A 20,229-nucleotide genomic window follows, 5' to 3' on the forward strand; every position below is an offset into this window, starting at 1 on the left:
AAAAGAAGTGTGTGGCTTAGCCTGTCCTCCGGGGAGCAGCATAGAGGATTACATAGCCTGCCCTATGCAGATACCTCCCAGCTCCTTGTTGTTTTCCATACTGCTAGGGCAGGACTGGAGCATTATAAGATATTCAGATTGCCACTGGTTTCTCTTTAGCACTTGACATTGTTAGGCTTCTTTCTAAAAAAAAAATAGCAGCATTGTGAGTCAGACTCTTTCCTAATCTTGGCTACTTCTCAGCTTATGCTGAGTCTTGGTTATGCTAGCTTCATGGGAGAAATTTGTTGCTTGTCTCTGAAAAACATTAACTCACCTCTCTCTTGCTCTGGAGAGAGACTAGGTGCTAGGAAACAAACTCACCGTGTTTTAACTACTCTCCTCTGTTCCCGTAGACCGTCCAGGCAGACCTCAGAACCTACCACTATTTTGTCCAGTCCATGACCTTGCTGATGATCCCATAACCTTTTGCTCTTTACCAGTTACTGATCTTTTCACTTTCTAGGTACTTTGTTAAACTGGAGTTTTATGAACTCTTTGGGATTTTCTGTATGTTTTCCCCCAAATGTCCCTCTATATTGTGTTTCTTATATGATATTGAAAGTATATGTTGGCCCGCGCCACAGCTCACTAGGCTAATCCTCCACCTTGCGGCGCCAGCACACCGGGTTCTAGTTCCGGTCAGGGCGCTGGATTCTTTCCCGGTTGCCCCTCTTCCAGGACAGCTCTCTGCTGTGGCCCGGGAGTGCAGTGGAGGATGGCCCGAGTACTTGGGCCCTGCACCCCATGGGAGACCAGGAGAAGCACCTGGCTCCTGCCATCGGATCAGCATGGTGCACCGGCTGCAGCGCGCTGGCCGCGGCGGCCATTGGAGGGTGAACCAATGGCAAAAGGAAGACCTTTCTCTCTGTCTCTCTCTCTCACTGTCCACTCTGCCTGTCAAAAAATAAAAAAAAATAAGAAAGTCTATGTTGATGTATCTGACACACTCCCTAAACTAAGCTTTCAATAAGGTAAGGAACTCTACATTATTTATCTTCATACCCACATGATTGGAACTTTTCCTGGCACATAAGGTACCCAATAAATTTTATTGAGTTGGGTGAATTTAGATACCAAATAATTACACAAGATTCTAGGAATCTTCCCACAGCCATCCCACCCATGTAAGATTTGGCTAGCTAGAAATCTAAGCATGAACTAGAGGAATACAGGGTTAATGACATCTAATTTCCATGGCTGTTATATGTTCTTGTGTGTGAGGGTATGTGCACAGACCTTTCTTTCTTGGTTACAGCAATTGTGTGAGAACAATATCAAACCAAGTCTTTTTATTCCCTTCAGCAACCTCCCCATGTCGATGTCCTCCAGTGCTTCTTTACATGGTTTTTCTCCCTGATACATCTTAACATTGCTTTCTTCTCTTCCTGTTTCTCATCTGGTTTACAGGTACTCTGAGTGACAGTTATGCCCAAGTTCAGGACCAAGGACAGCCGCATGCGTGCCTTTGAAGGGGGAGAGAATGCTTTAGTTTGCTAGTTTATTCCTAACATGACCTTTGGGTGTGTCCCTTCTCACCTGTCAGGCTGAACTTGCAATTTTGCACACCTGGTTATTGCCTTGGCCTTGGTTGGTCCATGTCTTTGGTTGATGGGTATCTGTCCAGTCTGTGTTCAGTATGTCCCTATGGCATTGCTTCTACCAATGGTTATAGCTGCGGCAGGAATGACACAGTTGTGGAATTAGTGGTAGATATGGGTTTAGGGAGAAACCTTGAGGTAGGGTGAGAGGGGCTGCTCCAGCAGCTGCCCATGAGTGTTTCTTGCCCTGAACTGCATCATCAGCCATTGCTGCTTTACTGCCATCCATGCCTCAATTTCAGGTCATGGGAAAGGGGTTGGGGAATAGAGAGGAGAGGTATTGGGGAGATGCCAGATGCCTGTCAGAGTGCCTTCAATAATGGTAGGGCCCAATGCCAGCTTCTCAGGTCAGCAATTTCATCCTAACTAAAGTCTGCATGCACTCATTAAATTAAGTACTATTGATATGCATCTGGGGAAGAGGGCGAGGAACAGAGTGAGGGTCCCAGGAAGGGAGCCTTTTATAAGTCTGAACTTCATAACCCATACCTTCTGCCTCTCAGTACTTCTGTAACTCTCTAATAGCAAATATATTCCTGATGTTCAGCAGTTGACTCAAACTCATCTCTGACAAGCTGTTGTTCTGTGTTACTTAGAAAATTCATCCAAGAGTTATGTTCAATATAATACACAAACTAACAAAAACCCAAATGCATCACCATCACCACCACCCACCAGGCACAGTCACTTTAAATAAACTGATCAATTAGAAAAGAATTAGTTGAAAGAAAAACTGTGGGCAGATGTTGTCCCCTGTGAAGTGGTCACTTTCCTGTGTCTGCATTGCACTCAATGCTGCCAGATTTTCAGGGGAAGGAGGTAGAGAGTGAGTGAATAAGCCTGTGTATATCACAGCTGAGGTCTCAACTTGAGCTAATATTAAATCTTGTGAAGAATAAACAGAAATGGTCTGCTCATTAGCTGGGCTTAGAGAGGTGTTACCCACACGTTTAAAGTGCTAATTATTAGCAATCTTTAATGGAGCTAACTTAACAATGGCAAGTATTACAAATGTCTGCTCTTCAAAAGTAGCCCATTAGCCAGGCCTTTGTATCTAATATTGACTTTAGAAGGTAAATATTGAAATTGGCCACAATTAGAGTTCATATGGAAGCATGATAGAGGGAGAAAGATGAAGATGGAGGTAGAAATATGGAGGAAGAGACACAACAGCTATTAAGCACCACTATTAGTCAATTTTTTTTCATTACAACAAAATACCTGGGGCATCTTAACTTTAAAAGGAAAAAAGATTTATGTTGGTTCATGATTTTGAAGGGTTAAGTCCAAGATCAAGTGGGCCTATTAGCCTGGTCTCTGATGAGGACTGTGGATGGCACTGGTGGAGCAGGGTCACTTGCCAAGCCAGACCCTCTCATGAAAACTACTTTCCAAGGACACATCCCTGGCGACCTAAGGATACCCCACCAGGTCCTACCTCCTAAACACTCACTTAGAATCTTTAACCTATGACTTTGGGTTTTAAATGCCTGCATGAGATTGGGTTCCAATTTGTATTCAAGTTATAGCAGGAAGGAGCCATCACTGTGGATGTCCCTTGCTCACTCATTAAGCACTCATTATGCATTGGAGATTCCCAGATAATAAGCACCTAGTCCCTGCCTCAAGGAGCTCAGAGTATAGTGAGGAAGCCAGTTGTGGCAGTGGACAATAACCCACAGTGAGGAATGTGCTGTGTAATATACAGGGAAGGAGAAACCTGGCCTGGTGGTGATGGATCAATTAGGGAAGGTGCCCTGGGGACTCACTACAGTACAGTTAAGAGAATGCCCACTTTGGGGTGAAGTTCACATGCACATTATTAGAGTCAAGAGAAGTGTAACCTTGCTTATTTGTGGTGTAAAGACTGCCCAACCTGGCTATCATCTCAAGTACCCAGCTTCTGCCTCATGTTGCACAAAAATCTGATGTTTGGTCTGTTGCTTAGGAAAGCTCAGCATTTAGCAGCTGCCAAAAGAGGATCTTCGGGTTTTTTCTCTCCTCTATTATATTTAAATAAGGTTAGGTTACAGAAGCTCCTGAATGTTCCTCATTTAGAAATCCCAGGCCAGGAAGGAAAACTGTTCGGTCTGCATACCTGCCGCCTGGGGAGAAGGATGCTACCAGACCCATTTGAGGCTTATGAGTGGCACTGAAGAGGGACAGGGGTTGTGGAGGAGTGGCCTCAATGTGAGCAGATGGATTCCGAGGTTCAGGAGACACATGTGGGTCTCTGCACTGTGTAGTGTATTCTCTTGCTGTCACTAAGCAGCCCTGTCTGTCTGCCAAATTTATTCCTTCTCTCAGCACACACTTCCTGTCTTGGTGGTGGTTTTAAGGAGAGCTCCAAGGAACATATTATAATTGCTGGAGGAGTTTCCCAGCTGGCAGTTTCCTCAGTAACTCATTAGCGTTTCTGTAAAGAGAGGCGATATTCTCCTCCACTTCTGCACTAACTTGTGTGTGTGTGTATCTTTCTGTCCAGCTTTCTCTCTCATTCTCACCTCTTTTTCTTGTCATTTTCTTCCAGTCTTGCCATCTCCTTCTCCTCCTTTTTTGTTAACATGGCAGGGAAGGAGGAGAGAAGGGGAAATGAGGGTCTCACGTTTCCCCACTCATAGGTTCCCTGGCATCCCCGGTTACACTGACTGTCTTCTCCCAAGGGCTTTGCCCATCTATTCCCTACACAGAAGAGATCATGTCCTAAAGTCTCTTTCATTTATGACTCAGTTCTATATTCTATCTTCTTGGGATTTCACACAAACTACTGCCTGCCTGCCACTGACCTGCCACTACCACTGGCCTGGCAGGCTCCCAGGAGGTAACTCAAAGACATTTTTCTGGATTTAGGAAGAGTCAAAAGAGACAACATTCCAGTGGCTCCTGCCCCCATATTCCACCAGCAGCCTCAGGAGGGGTCGTGTATCCCAACCTCACCTATCCTCAGAGATAGAGCAGAATATCACCTGGATGTTAGAGTCAGAACCTGCCAGACTCCCCTCTGTTCTGAGCCACAGCATTCTCCTAGGACCAGCCAGATTGCCCCCAGCTCTGCCCCTTATTGCAGGCAGCCCTGGCTCTCTGCATCTCCAAAGGCACCTGTAGCCATGTCTACCTACCCAGGAGTCATCATCTTATGGGAAATCAGATGACAGAGCCCACTACCACTTCCACACTCTCTCCTGTTCCTGCCAACTCTGCTTTGTTCAGCCAGTAAGTGCTCTCCATCTGAGGCATGTGGTCTGCTGACCTATTCTTGATACTTTCCACCTTTCCTTGGTACTTCACACCTTTCCTTGGCCCTTCGTTAATCAAAACCTAGATCAAAGATCACCTCTCCTGCCCAGATAAATTACCTCTAATGCACCACACTTACTCTGTGTCTTAGTACCTGTATGTGCTGTTTCAGTATTTCTGGATCCCCTTTTATGTGACATGCACCTGGTAAGTGCTAGAGTAGAGCAATGTGACATGGTCCCTACCCTTAAGGTGTCAGGACCAGTTAACGGGGAGTAATATGAAAACACATAAATACCATCTAGGAGTGACAGAGCATAGGGTACAACCAAGGACAGCTCAACTTGATGCAGAGATCAGGGGAGCTGCACAGAGGAAATCATGGATTTGAGAGAGATTTAAGAGGCAGAATCAACAGAACCCAAAGTCTGAGTCAATATTGTGATGGAGGAAGTGGGGAGAGTCTAGAATGCCTTCAAGATTTCTATTGGCATAATTCAATGGGTGGTGGCACCATCAGGATGTGGTAGATGTAGGATGGTCTTTTTTTGAATCTTAGAATCTTTTATACAGGGTAGTAGCTTTCTGATGTCAGGGGAAATAGGCACTGGGTATTTTATGAGGCTGAAAATTCCCCTCCAAGGGAGAGAACTGCCTGAGATAAGCACTGTGTGCTCATCAAATGTGGAGCTCCACAGAGTGGGGCTGCTTTCCTTCCTCTGCACTTGTCCAGTATTCTCCAATATTCAGGGCCTTGCAACTGTGGGTATGGGATGAAGGGGGGATAAACAGACATAAGTTTGCTTCTCTGTCCTCAAAGCTCATCTCAGAGATGATATCTTGGTCTTTAAATATGATCCATAGCAGCATTTATGGTACTGAGTGTGATTAGAGAAGGCAGAACTCTGAGGGTAGGGAGGAAGATGTGTGATAAAATTAAAGCATCTGATGTATCAAGGAATGGTTTAAGTTACCAAAATTCTGAGCAGCTTGGACATGTGTTATTGATAAACACTCTAACTACCAAAAAAAAAAAAAAAAAAGAAAGAAAAAAGAAAAAAAAACCCAAACAAACAAAAAAACGTGGTCCAATCTCAGTGCCCTCTAGAGGAAAATTCTGTATCTCCTGAATGTCCTTTTCATTCCAGAACTGAATTTGAATGATGGATTGTAGGGTAATAGCTGAATGTCTAGGAAAAAAAAAATCCTGAGCAGTGGTGAGGAGTCTTTCCATGGTGGGGATAGGAGATAGGAGCTAGATGAGGTTCTAAATGTCCTGTTTAGAACAGGCTAAAAGCTGCTTATCTTTCTTTCTGCGCCCCCCGCCCCCCGAAGGCAACTCTGGACTACTAAAGTATACTTTAGTACAGTGCTTTCCAATAAATAATGTGCCTGTGAATCCCCTGGGATTCTTGTGAAAATGCAGAGTCTGATTCTATAGGTCTAGTTTGGGACCCAAGAGTCTATGTTTCCAGCAGGTATCTAGGTGGTAGGTGATGCTTATTAATTTTCCTATGTAGGCTTTAAGACACCCTTTTGGAAGACTTTCCTTGAGCCCCTCTGTGTTCTGCATAGATGCCCTGTCCCATTTACATCCCTGTATATCTCTGCTTAGAAATTCCCTAGAGAGCTGGATCCATTTCTCATTTGTCTTAATTGTCGCTAAAGCCTAACCTAAGGTCTAGCATCTAATAAGTGCTTAATAAAGAACTGATTCAAGAATGACTTCAGGAATAGTAAAATGTCAAAATTATACCCAAACCAAGGTTTAACCAAATGAGCTATCGGAACTTTCAATTGCAAGCCAAATCTTATCAGTCAGTGATTTAGTGATGCTTTGATCAAGGCTTTCAAGCCGGACACCATAGAGATGGAGTAGAAAGAGGAGGCACAACCCAAGCAGTAGGAAATTGGTGTCTTACTGGTAAAACAGTCATTTCTCATAAGTGCAAATTAAGGGGGTGTGACTCAGAGCCAAAGGAAAGAGCAATCTATGGGTACCTTGTCAGCTTAGACCTCCAACAGCTCAATAGATGCTTATTCAGTTCTTTGTTACTTTGCTTGTCTAAGAATCGCTTGTTGGAAGATAGCATACAGCACAAGGTACCCAGCTGCCCTAGGGGATTTATAGTTATCCCAGGTCCACAGAACCATGGACAGGGTCTGCGGCCCAAGGTCCAGTCCTGCTGTTGTCGTATGAGACCCATGGAGGCTGGGAGCCAGAGTGAGAATGATTGGCAATGTCCAATACAGAAAGTGGTGACCAGGAGAAGGGGCTGAGGAACAGAGAGCAGCAGTGTAAGCATTCACATTTGGAGCAAGGAGGAGCAAAAGTGGGGCTTGTAGAAGACTCATGCTGGAGAATCCTGGGGAGATGGCAGTGGCAATTTTTACTTCCCTAATCGAGGCAGAGCATTTAAGCTTTGCTAATTAACGGAACAGCAGGCTTGTAATTCTGACAGCAGCAGGACATGAGTGGGGTTGGGTTAGCACTGAATGCCGACAAAGCATGCCTTTGTCCTTAAGAGGAGGCACAACACCCACGTTGGGTCAGGTCTTTGAGGATGCCGTGTTTTTTACTCCTCCTGCAGCAATTCCAAAGGCTTAGGGTTCTTATTTCTTTTCAGGTTTTCTTTGGAGGTAGAAAAGGGCCTACTGTTTCAATAGGCTTTTCTGTTAAAGGAGGAAGCTGGTCTATGATTGGTCTAGAGTTTATAGTCTAATAATGCTATCAAATGTACCTTGTATCAGAACTTTGATTGCAGAGTAAGCATGTCTCCTTTGAAGTGTGGGTAGCCCACAGAAGTTCTTCCATCACTTATCTCTAACTTTGCTTGGGCTACCTGCAAAATGGGGTGACTTACCCTGATTATTCCAATACCTAAACTGATTCCAGGAAAAGAGTTATTAGGAATTCAGGGAAGTGTTGTTTTATCTTCCTAGGGTTTGCTGAATCTTGTTGGGGAATTTGTTCCCAATTCTTCCATTCAAAGCACATTGATTTGATAATCTGAAAATCATAAAAGTTTATAAATAAGAAGAAAAGGTTCAGAAAGTCAGAATATTGGAACTTAGTGGTACCCTGGGGATTATCTACTCAGATCACCAGTGTGTTGGGTAACAGGTGAGGCTTCTGATCTTGTGTAAATCACTTTAAGAAGGGTTAACATTTCATTCACTCATTTTTTCTTTGATTAAATATTTATTGAACATTTACTATGAGTCTACAGAGACATGTACCTGATAGTGAAAACATGAGACATGTTGCTATTTCATTGGTCCTGTTTGAGTTGGTGTTCAATGAAGTTATTCCTTATTATGTATTCCAACAGCTGTTTTCTCAAAGGCCCCCAGGGAAGTGAGACCTAGGATCTGCAGCCAGTACAAATAGGTTTTATATGCAAGGTCACCCATTTTGGAGCTGCTGAGCTAATTAGTTTAGCTCTACTTGGCTTTACATAATATATATATTGTTGAAAAGTTATTTGCAATTCAATTTTTGGCAAATGAAAAACTAATTCAAACCACTAAGGGAACTTTATTTAAAGAGACTGTGGAGCAAGTCCTTTTATAACATAAAAGTCTTATTGTTGTTGTTGTTGGAAATGACTATCCCCTCATTATGCATTTTATAAATCTGGACATTTTGGGTTTTCTTTATGGTAGGCACACAGCCAAGCAGATAGCCCAACAGTGATCTGCACTGGGTGGGGAGGACTCTGGCCCTGAAAATGGAAGCCCTGGGAGTCTTAGAACAGTTGAGCCCAAGATCCTGACATTTAGTGCAGCCTGTGATTGCAAGGTGCATGGACAAGCTGCCTGGCTTCACTCAGGTCCTTGGCCCTGGATGACAGAGGAAGAAGTGAGTCATGAGGAGTGGAGTGTGAAGGGCAAGATTTGGAGTCCCTCTTCCTCTCCATGGGCAGGAGCAGGGAAGCGATAGGATGCGGAATCTTTGCTCCCATTATAGCAAATTCAAAACTGCTCCTTGAGGTCTAGTGACTGGAATTAGGACTCTTGTATATTTTAACACAGTAGGGTAGGAGAGGGAGAGAAGTGGAAGAAATAGGACAGAAGTTTAGGAGAAAAGACTTACATGAATTCTTGTTATACAATGAAATCTCATTAGGTTGGGATTTGCTGTTTTTTAAAGATTTATTTATTCATTTGAGAGTTAAAATGAGATAGAGGGAGATTGATCTTCTATCTGTGGATTCATTCCCCAAAATGGCTGGGGCTGTTCCAGTCCGCAGCCTGGAGCCCTGCACTCCATCCAGGTCTTCCACATGGGTGACATCTTTCACTGCCCTCCCAGGCACATAACCAGGGAATTGGATCAGAAGCAAGCAGTTGGAACTCAAACCAGTGCCCCTCTATGGGATGCTGGCATTAAGGGCAGCAACTCAGCTCACTGCGCTTCATCACCAGCCCTGGGCCTTGTTAATCTTGAACTTATAAATCATATGAAAGAAGATAGATCTGAAACTTAGCTTCTCATGGTAAAGTTTTTTTTTCTATATAAATTAGTAGTGTGTGTAGTGATATAAAGCTATTTTGATGCAGAAGCATCATTTTACACAAACAACTCATATATTAGTTAAGGGTGATCTTTGACTAGTTGCAAAAAGCCTAATAGGATTCTTCCCTGCCAAGAATATGGGAAAGTTTCCTTGTTGCATGATGGGAAAAAAAACCCTATATATCTATTTGTCAATTCTTTGATAATTTATATTTCTAATTAATCTCCATTAGTAGATTAATTTTTCTATGTTGAAGATAAAGTTAGAGCATAAGTAGCTGTAGAATCTAAGGATAGTCTGTATGAGGCTTATGGTCTTTTAAGTTAGGGCTTTCTTTTTCATGGTGCTGCTCTTTCCTTCTGTTACCCACCTGGTCTTCTCAAAGTGAGCCTCACAGCTGATTACACCAGCATCAGGTACTACGTGTCAATCGTTAAGAGAATCAGTTGATGAATAAAGGACTTACTATCTTCATTTGGTGTAAAATGAAAAGGAAGAGATGATGGGAAGGAAACTGTTTGGGGTTAGGGTTTGCACTCTGAACAAGGGCACTGGCATTTCAGGAACACCTCTATCTCCTTCCTTGGTTGAGTGTCCATTTCCCATCCCAAACCAGTGATCTTAGTCCTGAGTTGCAGTTCAAATTCCAAGGAGGGCCTCTGGAAGCAGTCAATGATTGGAGATTGAGGGGTTGTATGGGAACATCGTGTCCAGCATGCTGCTCTCCTTTGGGGTTTGTCAGATTCGTATGCCAAGAGAGTAGGCCAAATGGAGAAAGGCACTGGATGGGGTCTCCATGGTTTTGTGTTGTCTCACTGAGCTGACACAGAACCCCTTGCCTTCTGGGGTCCACCTGTGTCGAATCCCTGTGTTGATTCACAGCAGAAACACCAGTTACAACTGGGAGGGTGGGTGGATCTCCCCAAGAACACTGTGGAGTACTAAGGCTAAATGATAGGGGTATAGTGAACCAGTCTGGGGCTTTGTGTGTGAGGAGAAGCTATGTCCTCCCTTCCCACACCTCCCACTTGGGGCCAGGTTGTCCTTTGCCTCCTGAAGCTTCTGTTTCTCCAAACATATCTTTATTTCCCATTCTTTGTGAGCCCCAGTACTAGACCAGAAGCCCCCTAACAGGAACTCATCAAGGCCCTAGAGAGGACTTCACAACTGAACAGCAAGCTTAGATGAAGAATGAGTTAAATAGGCAAGTGCATTTCCTTTGTGGGAGATTCCTCTCCCCACCTCCTGTCTACTGTGGCCTGAATATGATGATGATGACATTGAGGAGGAGGAAGAGTAAGGGTGGGGAATGGTAAATGTCATCAACTTTGCTTCCGACTGTGGGACTCCTGTGTTTTATGTTTTCCATTTGTAAAATGAAGACCAACAGTTGTTGTGCCACTCAGAAGAAACGCAAGAAGAATTTAGGTCGTTGTAATCCACCTTGATAGCATCTGACTTATTTGACAGATATTTACTGAGTGCTGGTGCTTACTGAGTACCAAACTCTGTGTTGGACACCAGCAGAGCAAAAACGACTTCCAAAGTTCCCCATCTTCAGACTGCTCAGCAGCACCACGTCTGTCATGGCTGCTTCCAGAACATGGCACTTTGTTCATGGGGTGGGGGTACCTTGTTTTTGAAAAGGGCCAGGAGAGTTGTACCCCTGGTTTCTGTGTGGTCTGACATCATGGGAAGTGTCCTTTCTGTTGTACACCTCTCCTGCCTGGTCCTCAAGGCTGGGCTGTAGGGTCTGAACAAGACAGAACCTGCTGACTGATGTCGGGGTTGGCTGATGGAGGGTGGGAGCTCCAGTTCAGCCTCCTGGCGCCTTTAACCCTCATTCCTTCTGTCTCATTGTCTCACAGGGTCTTTTCGGAATGATGGTTTGAAAGCTTCTGATGTCCTTCCCATCCTAAAGGAAAAAGTGGCCTTCGTGTCTGGTGAGTATTTGTGGAACTTTGCTTTGTAATGGACCTAGGGAGTTTTTAGGGTGCATGTGTGTCCAGACATTCACTGCCTTGGGTTAGTGAGCAAACAATGGAGGTGGATGTTTGTCTTGGAGTGGCTGCTTCCTTTCTGCAGAGGCAGGCAGAGGAGGAAGGAGAATTCCGTCCCAGCTGGAGGTGCTGGAGGACGTTTGCAACCACAGGTGGAATCTTCACGTCCTCCTCACACCCACCTCCTAAATACTCCCTCCCTCGCCCTCCTTGGTGGGACAGGAGCCACCGAGGCCCTGTGAGAGATGCTCCAGCTGCAAGAGTCTGGCCACCTCACATGTTCCCCAAGGTCTCATGTAGGTCACGGACAAGCGATTAAAATGTTATTCAATGACTCCTTATCTCTGCTGGCAAAGGAAACTCAAGTGAGTGTTTATATTTAGGTGGATTTTTTTTTTCCTAAATAATGACTTGCAAATATTGTCCCTGACTTCTCCCCCAACCTCGTCATGCACACCTGGACTTCTTGTGTCTAATTCAGGGGTTTGAAATACGCAGCATTTGGAACAGCCCCTGGTTTATGTAAATAAAGTTTTATTGCAATGTAGTCATGTGTATTTAGGTAGTATATGCATTTCCTATGGTGCCACAACAAATGGCCACAAACTTGTTCCATATAACAGAAATTTATTCCCTCATAGTTTTGAAAGCCAAAAATAAGTTTTACAGGGCTGGAATCAAAGTATGCGCAGGGGCTTTGTGACCACCCAAGTCTGTAAGGGAGATCTGCTCCTTGTCCCACCAGCTGACATTTCTTGGCTTGTGGCTGCATCATTTCCTTCTGTGCCTCTGTGAATGTTGCCTTCTCCTCTGGCTGTGTCAGATCTCCCTGTGTCACTCTCTTAAGCACATCTATAACTGCATTTAAGGCCTACCTGGCTAATCTAAAGCAGTCTCTCTAGCCCAAGGTGGTTAAATTAATCATATTTACATTTTTTTTCCATATAAAGTAACATTTGTGGTTTTGGGATTAGGACCTAATTTGGGGGCCATTCAGCCTACATCACATGCTGTTGATGGCTGCTTTCTCACTGTAACTAAGTAGATGGCCCATGAGCCAAAGATATCTTTGGCCCTTTAAGAAAGGGTGTGGTGTCTCGTTATAATTGAAGCAAGTGATTGTCTGGAGAGAGATGCTAGGGCAACCCTCAAACAATAAGGTGTCCCAGAGTCATTCTGAAGCCCAGAATAGGGCTCTACTGACTTATTTTTTATTTCATTTTAATCTCACTTCCTTTATTGCTAATGTTCATAGTTATTATTTTATTTTTATTGACAAATTACAGATTGGCTTCCTGCTTCAGCATCTCTGGCAGGTCCTGAAATAGGGGCTGGGATAAAGGCAACATGAGTATTCAGGGGTTGCCTCTGGAGAAACACCCAGGCGCCCACGCCTTTTGAGCTGAGCCTTCACTTCTGGGTGGTGTCTACAAAGAGTTGCAGTGAAGTGGTAGAACAGCAACCAGTATGGCCAGTACAGTTCCATGGTGCAGGGGTTCACACCATGGACACTTCTGGCCCAGCTGATGGGTGACTGCCAAAATGGTGAGATGGGGAGAAGGGCACCAGGCTGCAGTGGGAGGACTTCAGGGAAGGGAGGTAAAGTAACGTTTGTCTCCCACCTCCTCAGAGGGCAGTGAGGGAGTACAGGTGTGGTTAGGACAGGCAGGCAATAGGCGTATGTGAAGCCTTTGTTAAGGTCTGAAGTGCTATCTGTACTATAAGTCATAGTAGTAGAAGTAGAGTTTCATTATTACTGTTGCTATTAGACAAAAGTGACCAGGAAGCTGCCTATCCCCATTGGTGCTAGCAGCTGAAGCTCTTGTTGGGTACTGAGCCTCCTATCAGTGAAGAAGTTGATGCCCAGGATGACCAAACCCTTGGCAGCATCAATAGCACCACTTTCAATACAGGGGGGCATAGGTGAGACCAGCCTCCAAGCCTGTGTAAGCTTGCATTCTGGGTGCTTGCTGAGCGGAGGGAAGACCTCCTGCAAAACACTGGACACAGCAAGGCCTCTGACTTCTGCTTCTCAGTGCTTGGCTCCAGGGAAATGACCCACAGGACTCCAGGGAGTCCACTCAGATCTTTCCTCCTTTTTTTAGTCTGATCACCTGGTACCCTTCCTGTCCCCTGGGTTTACTGCCCTTCCTCCCGTTTCACATATGCCTGATGTTTCCTCCCTTGCATGCCTTCCCCATACACTCTGCTAGTTTGAGTCTCTCCTCTCCTTGCTGAGACAGTTTCCATTCTGCCTCCTCCATGAAGCCTATCTGAATTAGATACATCCCTTCTGAGCACCCTTCTATTCCGCATCAATTTGGGGCACGTGAGGACAGACTAAGCACACTCTGACACCGAGACCCTTGTTTGATGGTTCATGTTTTATTTTTCCCTATGTGAATTTAGCTGGAGCCCAGAGGTACAGCTGAGTCAGCTCTAGGAAAGCCCTTCCAAGTGGTAGGGAATGGTTCCTAATGAAGCACACAAGAGCTTTGTTCTTGGAGAGAAACCAGGGATGAGGCAGGGAGGAAGTGTCCAGAGTGAAATGAAAGCCATGCTGTCATAGGACCAGCAGTGTGGACTCACCCAGGGCAGGTCAACAGCTTCGGCACGTGAGCACGTGCACATGTGTGACACAGGATCTGAGGTCAAGGGTGTGCAGCCATTTTCATGTGCTGATATGAGCCCAGGAAGCCTCAACTGGGTGCACCTGGGGTGCCAGGAGCTTTGGGGGTTGGGGAACATTGCCCTTCCATGCTGGGGAAAGACACTGAGGCTGCCAGGGAGATAATGATGGGCTGCATCTAAAAAAAACCCCAGAAACAATCCAAAAACAACCCCTTATATCCTGAGCTTTCAAAAGACAAAAACAGAAATAAAATGAAGAAACTCAGAATTAAAGAATGCAATATACCAGCTGCATTTCTTTCAGAGAAGAAAACACTGCTGAGAGGGTGGTGAGGAGAAAAACTGAACTTTGATGGAGCTGCCCTCCTCTGTTCTCCCCTCGGATTGCCAGGTGAAATGAAAGCCATGCTGCCATAGGACCAGCAGCGTGTACTCACCCAGGGCAGGTCAACAGCTTCGGCACGTGGGCACGTGCACGTGTGTGACACAGGATCTGAGACTGAGCCTCCATTCTTCCAGCCCTGCCCTGCCCCGTGGTACACAACCCATGGACTCCTCCTGGCCTCTCTGGCTCCCTTTGTGCTGCTAAAGCCTCCCACTCATCACACTCATTGTCCCTTTTGTTCAGCCCTTTCATGCAGCGCCCTGTCTACCCCTGTTTCTTTGTGGGCATACATATCTTCCTTTTGGCTACCTCCTGAGGATTCCTCTATGCCTCCTTTAGCTCCCCAACTTCATTTTCTGCTGTCTGCAGGAAAATTCTATGCCACTGGGGTACAGCCTTTTGTACTCTGGACCCACGTTTCTCAAGATGCATTCCATAGAACATCTCTTCAAAAAGAGATTCTACTCTCAAATAAGTTTGGAAAAAGCTGTGTATTGTTGCCCTCACTTGCAACATCTGTTAAAGCACATTAACCTTTTAAGGCTTGGGAGGTCCTGCAATAGAGAGCTCTATGTTTGTTTAATCTGGCATTTCGCAAACTACAGAATAATCTCACTACCCTTAAGAATGTGTGTGTGTGTGTATGTGTGCGTGTGTGTGTGCGTGCGCGTGCGCACACGTTCATGCATGTATTAGAATCTAGGAGAAATATTGTTACATGTACCAAACTCCTGCCATGTTGTTTTTCTTGTCCTTTCTGCAATGCCCCTAATCTTCTTGCCCTAAAGGGGGTCTAACCCCACAAAATATTATCATCATTCCCTCTCCACTCCAGGCAAGAAGCATCAGCTTCTCCCAATTTTGGCCTCATCTCCTCCACCAGCCCTTCCATGCCCTGTCTCCACAGAAGGGGAACACTGCCATTTCTAGAACATCTAACAATATCTCTGTTCCCCCTTCTACTCTTTATGCTCCTATCCCGTAGTTCCTAGCACTGAAGCCTTGCACAGGTAGGCAAATAGCAAGTGTTTGAGCATATGGGTGGTGATTTTGCAGGTCATGCTGTCGTCTCTGTCATGTTCTCAGATCCTGGCTACTTGGCCTGCCACCCTCTGGGATCCTTTTCCACAATGCACACTGACTCTAGCAGGGGATTCTCATTCTTCATCTCTGCTCTCATCTCCTGTTGCCCCTAAGGAGCGGTGTCCCTCAGAAAGGCTGAACTAATCTCCACATACTTTGTCTCTGGTTCCTCTCCCTCTTTGGGTCCTACACCCAGTCTCAGGGAAAGGGGAGCCCCCAGCCTGTGGGATGAACCCTCTCCATGTATCTGCTCTGAGGCTTCACTCCATCCATTATCCCTTCCCTTTCCAGCATCATGATTCTCTTCCTCTCTGCTGATCCCTCCTCTTCTTCCTATAGACTTGCAAGTCTTTTCCTTTCTGGAAAATGCATAACTCAGTCCTACTGCTTCTTCTTGATCCCTTATCCACACTTCCTGAAAGAAGATAATGACTCTTCCCCAGGCTTTCTCATCTCACTCCTCCTCCCCTGCCATCCCTAACCTTCTCCAGACATCTGGAACCTTTCCCAGCCACAATTCTGAAATTGGTGTCTCCAAGGTCAGCACTGACTCCAGCTGGGGAGGGACAGTGTCATCCAGTCCTCCAGGTCTACTCGGCTTGGCAGGTCAGACCATGCTTGGCTCCCCACGTTCCCATGGCTCTACTTGTAAGGTGTCAGTGGAAGCTTAGGAAGAAAACAAACAGCTGTGGGGAAAAAACCACTGAAGAGTAAAAATGTTTATGGTGAAGTCAAGGCTAATGGGCAAGGGTAAGAGTGTTGGAGGGCATCTCAGCTTTGGGGAAGTTTTCTATTTAATATTTTCCTCCTTCAGAAGGCAGTGGGGAGATGGGGACCATTTCCAGGACAGGTGGGATGAGGGTAGTTATCAGTATAAGAATGAGGACTGGTTGTTTACAAGGTCTGGAGCTGGAGTCCAGGGGCCAATTCTGAGGTCAGTCTGTACAAATCTGCCCAGATGGGGCTGGGGCAGGAGGGGTGAGCAAACAGACTTTCATCAGGACAAAATCTCTCAGTGGCCTTGGTTTTCTTTGATCCTCTTCTCTTTGCAGCCTCCTTATTTCCTCTTCAGAAGGATCCTGGATTGATTGATTGACAAGTCTCCCCTCTGACTATAAGGCTTCTGGAACCCACAATCAGAGGAAACATTATTCATGAACTTACACTTGGGTGGAGTCCTGGGAGGGTCTGCCTTCTTTATAAGAGATTCTTCTTCTGATAACTGAGCTTTAAGTTGCTTTTCGGGCATTGGTGGTGGCTTTGCTGACCCCTCCTACCTCCTTAGATGCTGAGGGTTCCCAGGGGTTGTCAAATGGCTGCCTCAAATCATGACACAGAGCTGTTCTTTGTACAATAATAGCCAGTGCCATGGAGGGTCAGAGTTACTACACCTTAGCTTCATCTCTGTCTAATCCTCCTGGGAAACTCAGTTCTGCTTCCTAGTATAGTGTTCACTACTGAGTACATTTTGAAATCATATAATAACTAGTGAGTAGAAAGTCTGGAAAATAGAGAGGGGAAAGCAGCCATCTGAAATCCCAGCCATCTAATAACAGTGAATGCCATTTTGGTGCACCCCTTCTGGCCTTATTAAACATGATGTTTAGAAAATGTGTAATGCTAGCACGTGTACTTAAGCTTTGCAGTGATTAAGACCTTGAGCATCCTTATTTCTGATGAGATTCATGAGCTCCTCCAGCAGGAGTGACAGGTGGCTCCTCAGGCAGGCAGGCTGGGCTGGCCTCTTGTCTGTGTGGAAAACACTTACTGTCTTCTCTATGGGTCTGAAAACCTCGCGGCACTTCTGTCCCCACATGGACAGACACCTTAAAGCCTTCTCAGCATGGTCAACAGTTCATCACAGACACTGCCACCTCACAGAGAGCTGCAAAGAGAAGGGAATTGGGGATTAAATATCCAGAGGACACAGTACTTTCCATCAGCTTGTTTTCTACCAAGAGCAGTTACCACCACCTCCTTTGTTATCTCCCATTTGTAGAGAGCTTTGCTTTCCAAGTGTTCCCCATGTGTCCTCCCATCATTCCTGTAATGGGCTAAAATGCACCCACTGCATTTTCATCTGACTTTTATGGAGAAGGAATCGGTGAAGTCAAAAGACTTGTCCAAGGTCACATGTGCTATGTGTGGCCAGCCCCCTGCCTTGTCCTAAAAAGTGGCCAGATTTCTCTGGGCACTGTATTGCTTCCTGTTCTTCCAGTATTCAGACAGAATTCTTTTTCCTCTGCAGCTGACTTTCCTGGCTGATTTTCTTAAACTCCCTCTTCTTGCTCCCTGCAGGGGGCCGTGATAAGCGAGGGGGACCCATCCTGACCTTCCCTGCTCGCAGCAATCATGACAGAATAAGACAGGAAGACCTGCGGAAACTCGTGACGTATTTGGCCAGTGTGCCAAGGTAAGGTGAAGGGGAATGGCCTGCAGGGAGAGGGGGGCTGGACTGATGCCAAGAGTTGGAAGCAGCCTCTATCTCTGTCAGGGGCCTGGGTGGTTTCTGCCCTTGGAGTGAGTTCTAATTATTCCTGGAATATCACCACCCATTGTTTGCCAAATTCCCATCATTCCCATTGTTACTGCTGGGATTCATGTGAATGGAATGGGAGCTGTGGGCAGAGGTGGTGTCTCAGGCTAAGGTGACCAGCACTGACTGTGCAACAGGAGACAGGGAGGAGGGATGGGAAGCTATTTCCTAGCAAATAGTTCCACTTTGGCTCCCATAATGGAGTATTTTCAAAACCTCTGGCTTGTGAATAAATTTGTGGCTCTTGGAGTTAGGGGTAAATAGCGCCACTAGAATTACTCAGCTAGTGGTGGCCCTTGGCTCAAGATAGGTCATACATTTTCAGTGGGGGTAATATTGCCCCTAAGTGGAGTAAAAACTTGTTCTGGGCAGGTGCAAAAGAGCCTCACTGCTTTCTGTGTTAGCCACCGAAGTATCTATGGTATTGGTGGGCTGTGTTTGTGTGGTATTAGAATTTCACTGAGTGAGGCAATTGGCAGTGGGGGTGGCTCTAAAAAGTCTCTTTTGGTTGGGGGAGGAGCATTTGACACAGCAGTTTCATCACCTGCTGCTTGGGATGTTTGCATCCCTTATCAGAATGCCTGGTTCAAGTCCTGGCTTCCACTTCTGATCTGGCTTCCTGCTAATGGCACTCTGGGAGGCAGCAGATGATGACTCCTTGGAACCCACTTGGAACCCTGCCACCCTTGTGGGAGACCCATACAGAGTTCCAGGCCCCTAGACTCAGCCTGGCCAAGTCTTGGTTGTTGTAGGCCTTTGAGGGAGGGATGATCTCTCTTCATCTCTCTCTCTCTGCCAATAAAATGAAAATAAATGCAAATTTAAAAAACAGAAAGTTTCCTTCAGGTCAGAAGGCAGTAATGAAAGATTGAGAAACCATTCTAGGTGATGCTGGCCCTGTAAGTGGATAGAGGGGAAATGCCAAGAACATGATTTATATCTTTTGAGATGAGAGGGAAGATGCCTTTGCCCAGCCAAAGAATTCTAGAATGTGAGAGCCAAGAAGAGACCACTGAAGCAGTTTAGGCAAGCATGTGTCAAGTTCTGCTTGGGGAATGGGGCTTATTTGGGACTTGAACATTTTGCAGGGATCAGTGGTGGAACTTGGCTTGGAACTCAGTCCTCCTGGCTCTTGCCCCGATCCTTGCTTCTGACCAGCAAGGGTGCTGCTCTGTCTCTTAAAGGAGCTGAAGCCTGTGAAGTGTTTGTTGTGGCAGATAAGAAGTGGAGTTGTGTGCTTGCATAGCATTTGGCTTGTCTGTGTGCATTTTATAGGAAGATTATTGAATTACATAGATGAGCTATATAACTGGCTCTGCCTTTGCCGGGAGACCTGCGATAATTTTTGAATGTGCTGATTAAGTTCTTGAGGCAGGTGTCGAAGGAGGCAAGCACACTTTCCAGGGAGCTATAGGGGAGACAAATATAAAGGGATTGGTGGCTGGTGATGGGCAGGTGGTAAAGTGGATTTCAAGAGTGGTCATCAAATGCTTGGGAGGATACTGAATGGAATGATAAGCCCAAAAGGGCTCCAAGCAAAAGGCTGTGAACAAACAGACGTTGGATTGTGTCTGGTTTATTTTTTCTTTATGATATCCACTGGGGACCAGAAAAAAGATAGAGGGCCTTAAGCTCCAGTGAAAGGGATTTGGGTTATGTCCAAAGACCTTCTAAACTTTGTGTGCATGAGATGATGAACTGAACAAAAGAGAAGAAGGTTTGCTCCCCCCACCCCCAGAGACCTTTGTAGAGAAGAAATATTCCTATCTGTCTCAGAGGCAAGGAGACAGACTAAATAACCTATGATTGATCTGGGTAATTTAGCCATTTAGCCATGTAGGGGCTAAGCAGTTTTTAAAAGTGTCATTTCCAAGTACACTACTAACAGGCATAAAGCCGGGCGCTTTCTGAAGCAATTTACAAAGGAACTTTTCCGAGGGATCCATCACGAACTCTCAGTTCTTTCAGAATCAGAGGTAATTTGGATCCTAGGAGATGTGAAGGGGCACATTTTTCTTTCTTGTATGTTCATTCCTGCAGCTAATAAAGGCTCATCTTTTCTTTAGGAAAAATTGCAGGAATACTTTTCTGCATTCTGACTTGTTAAATGAAGATTGGGACAAAACTGATAGGAAGCAACTTAAAAAGAAAAGATTTCTGGTAGAGTGAAGGGGAATGAAACTCAAGAGGGGTTTGG

The 20,229-nt window shown here is 45.4% G+C and overlaps 1 protein-coding gene across 37 annotated transcripts in view; it reads left to right on the plus strand.

Moving 5' to 3' along the window:
- Positions 1-20,229, plus strand: part of KALRN (kalirin RhoGEF kinase) — a 777,940-nt gene that overhangs the window by 250,332 nt on the left and 507,379 nt on the right. For all 37 annotated transcript variants that reach the window (XM_089331826.1, XM_089331827.1, XM_089331831.1 and 34 more), the window contains 2 exons: positions 11,266-11,340; positions 17,795-17,909. In XM_089331826.1, the coding sequence (XP_089187952.1) occupies positions 11,266-11,340; positions 17,795-17,909 (190 nt within the window). The remainder of the gene's footprint in view (positions 1-11,265; positions 11,341-17,794; positions 17,910-20,229) is intronic.

The sequence above is a fragment of the Oryctolagus cuniculus genome, chromosome 4 (genome assembly GCF_051225735.1).
Source record: "Oryctolagus cuniculus isolate XC-2025 breed Fujian yellow rabbit chromosome 4, ASM5122573v1, whole genome shotgun sequence".
Taxonomy (NCBI): domain Eukaryota; kingdom Metazoa; phylum Chordata; class Mammalia; order Lagomorpha; family Leporidae; genus Oryctolagus; species Oryctolagus cuniculus.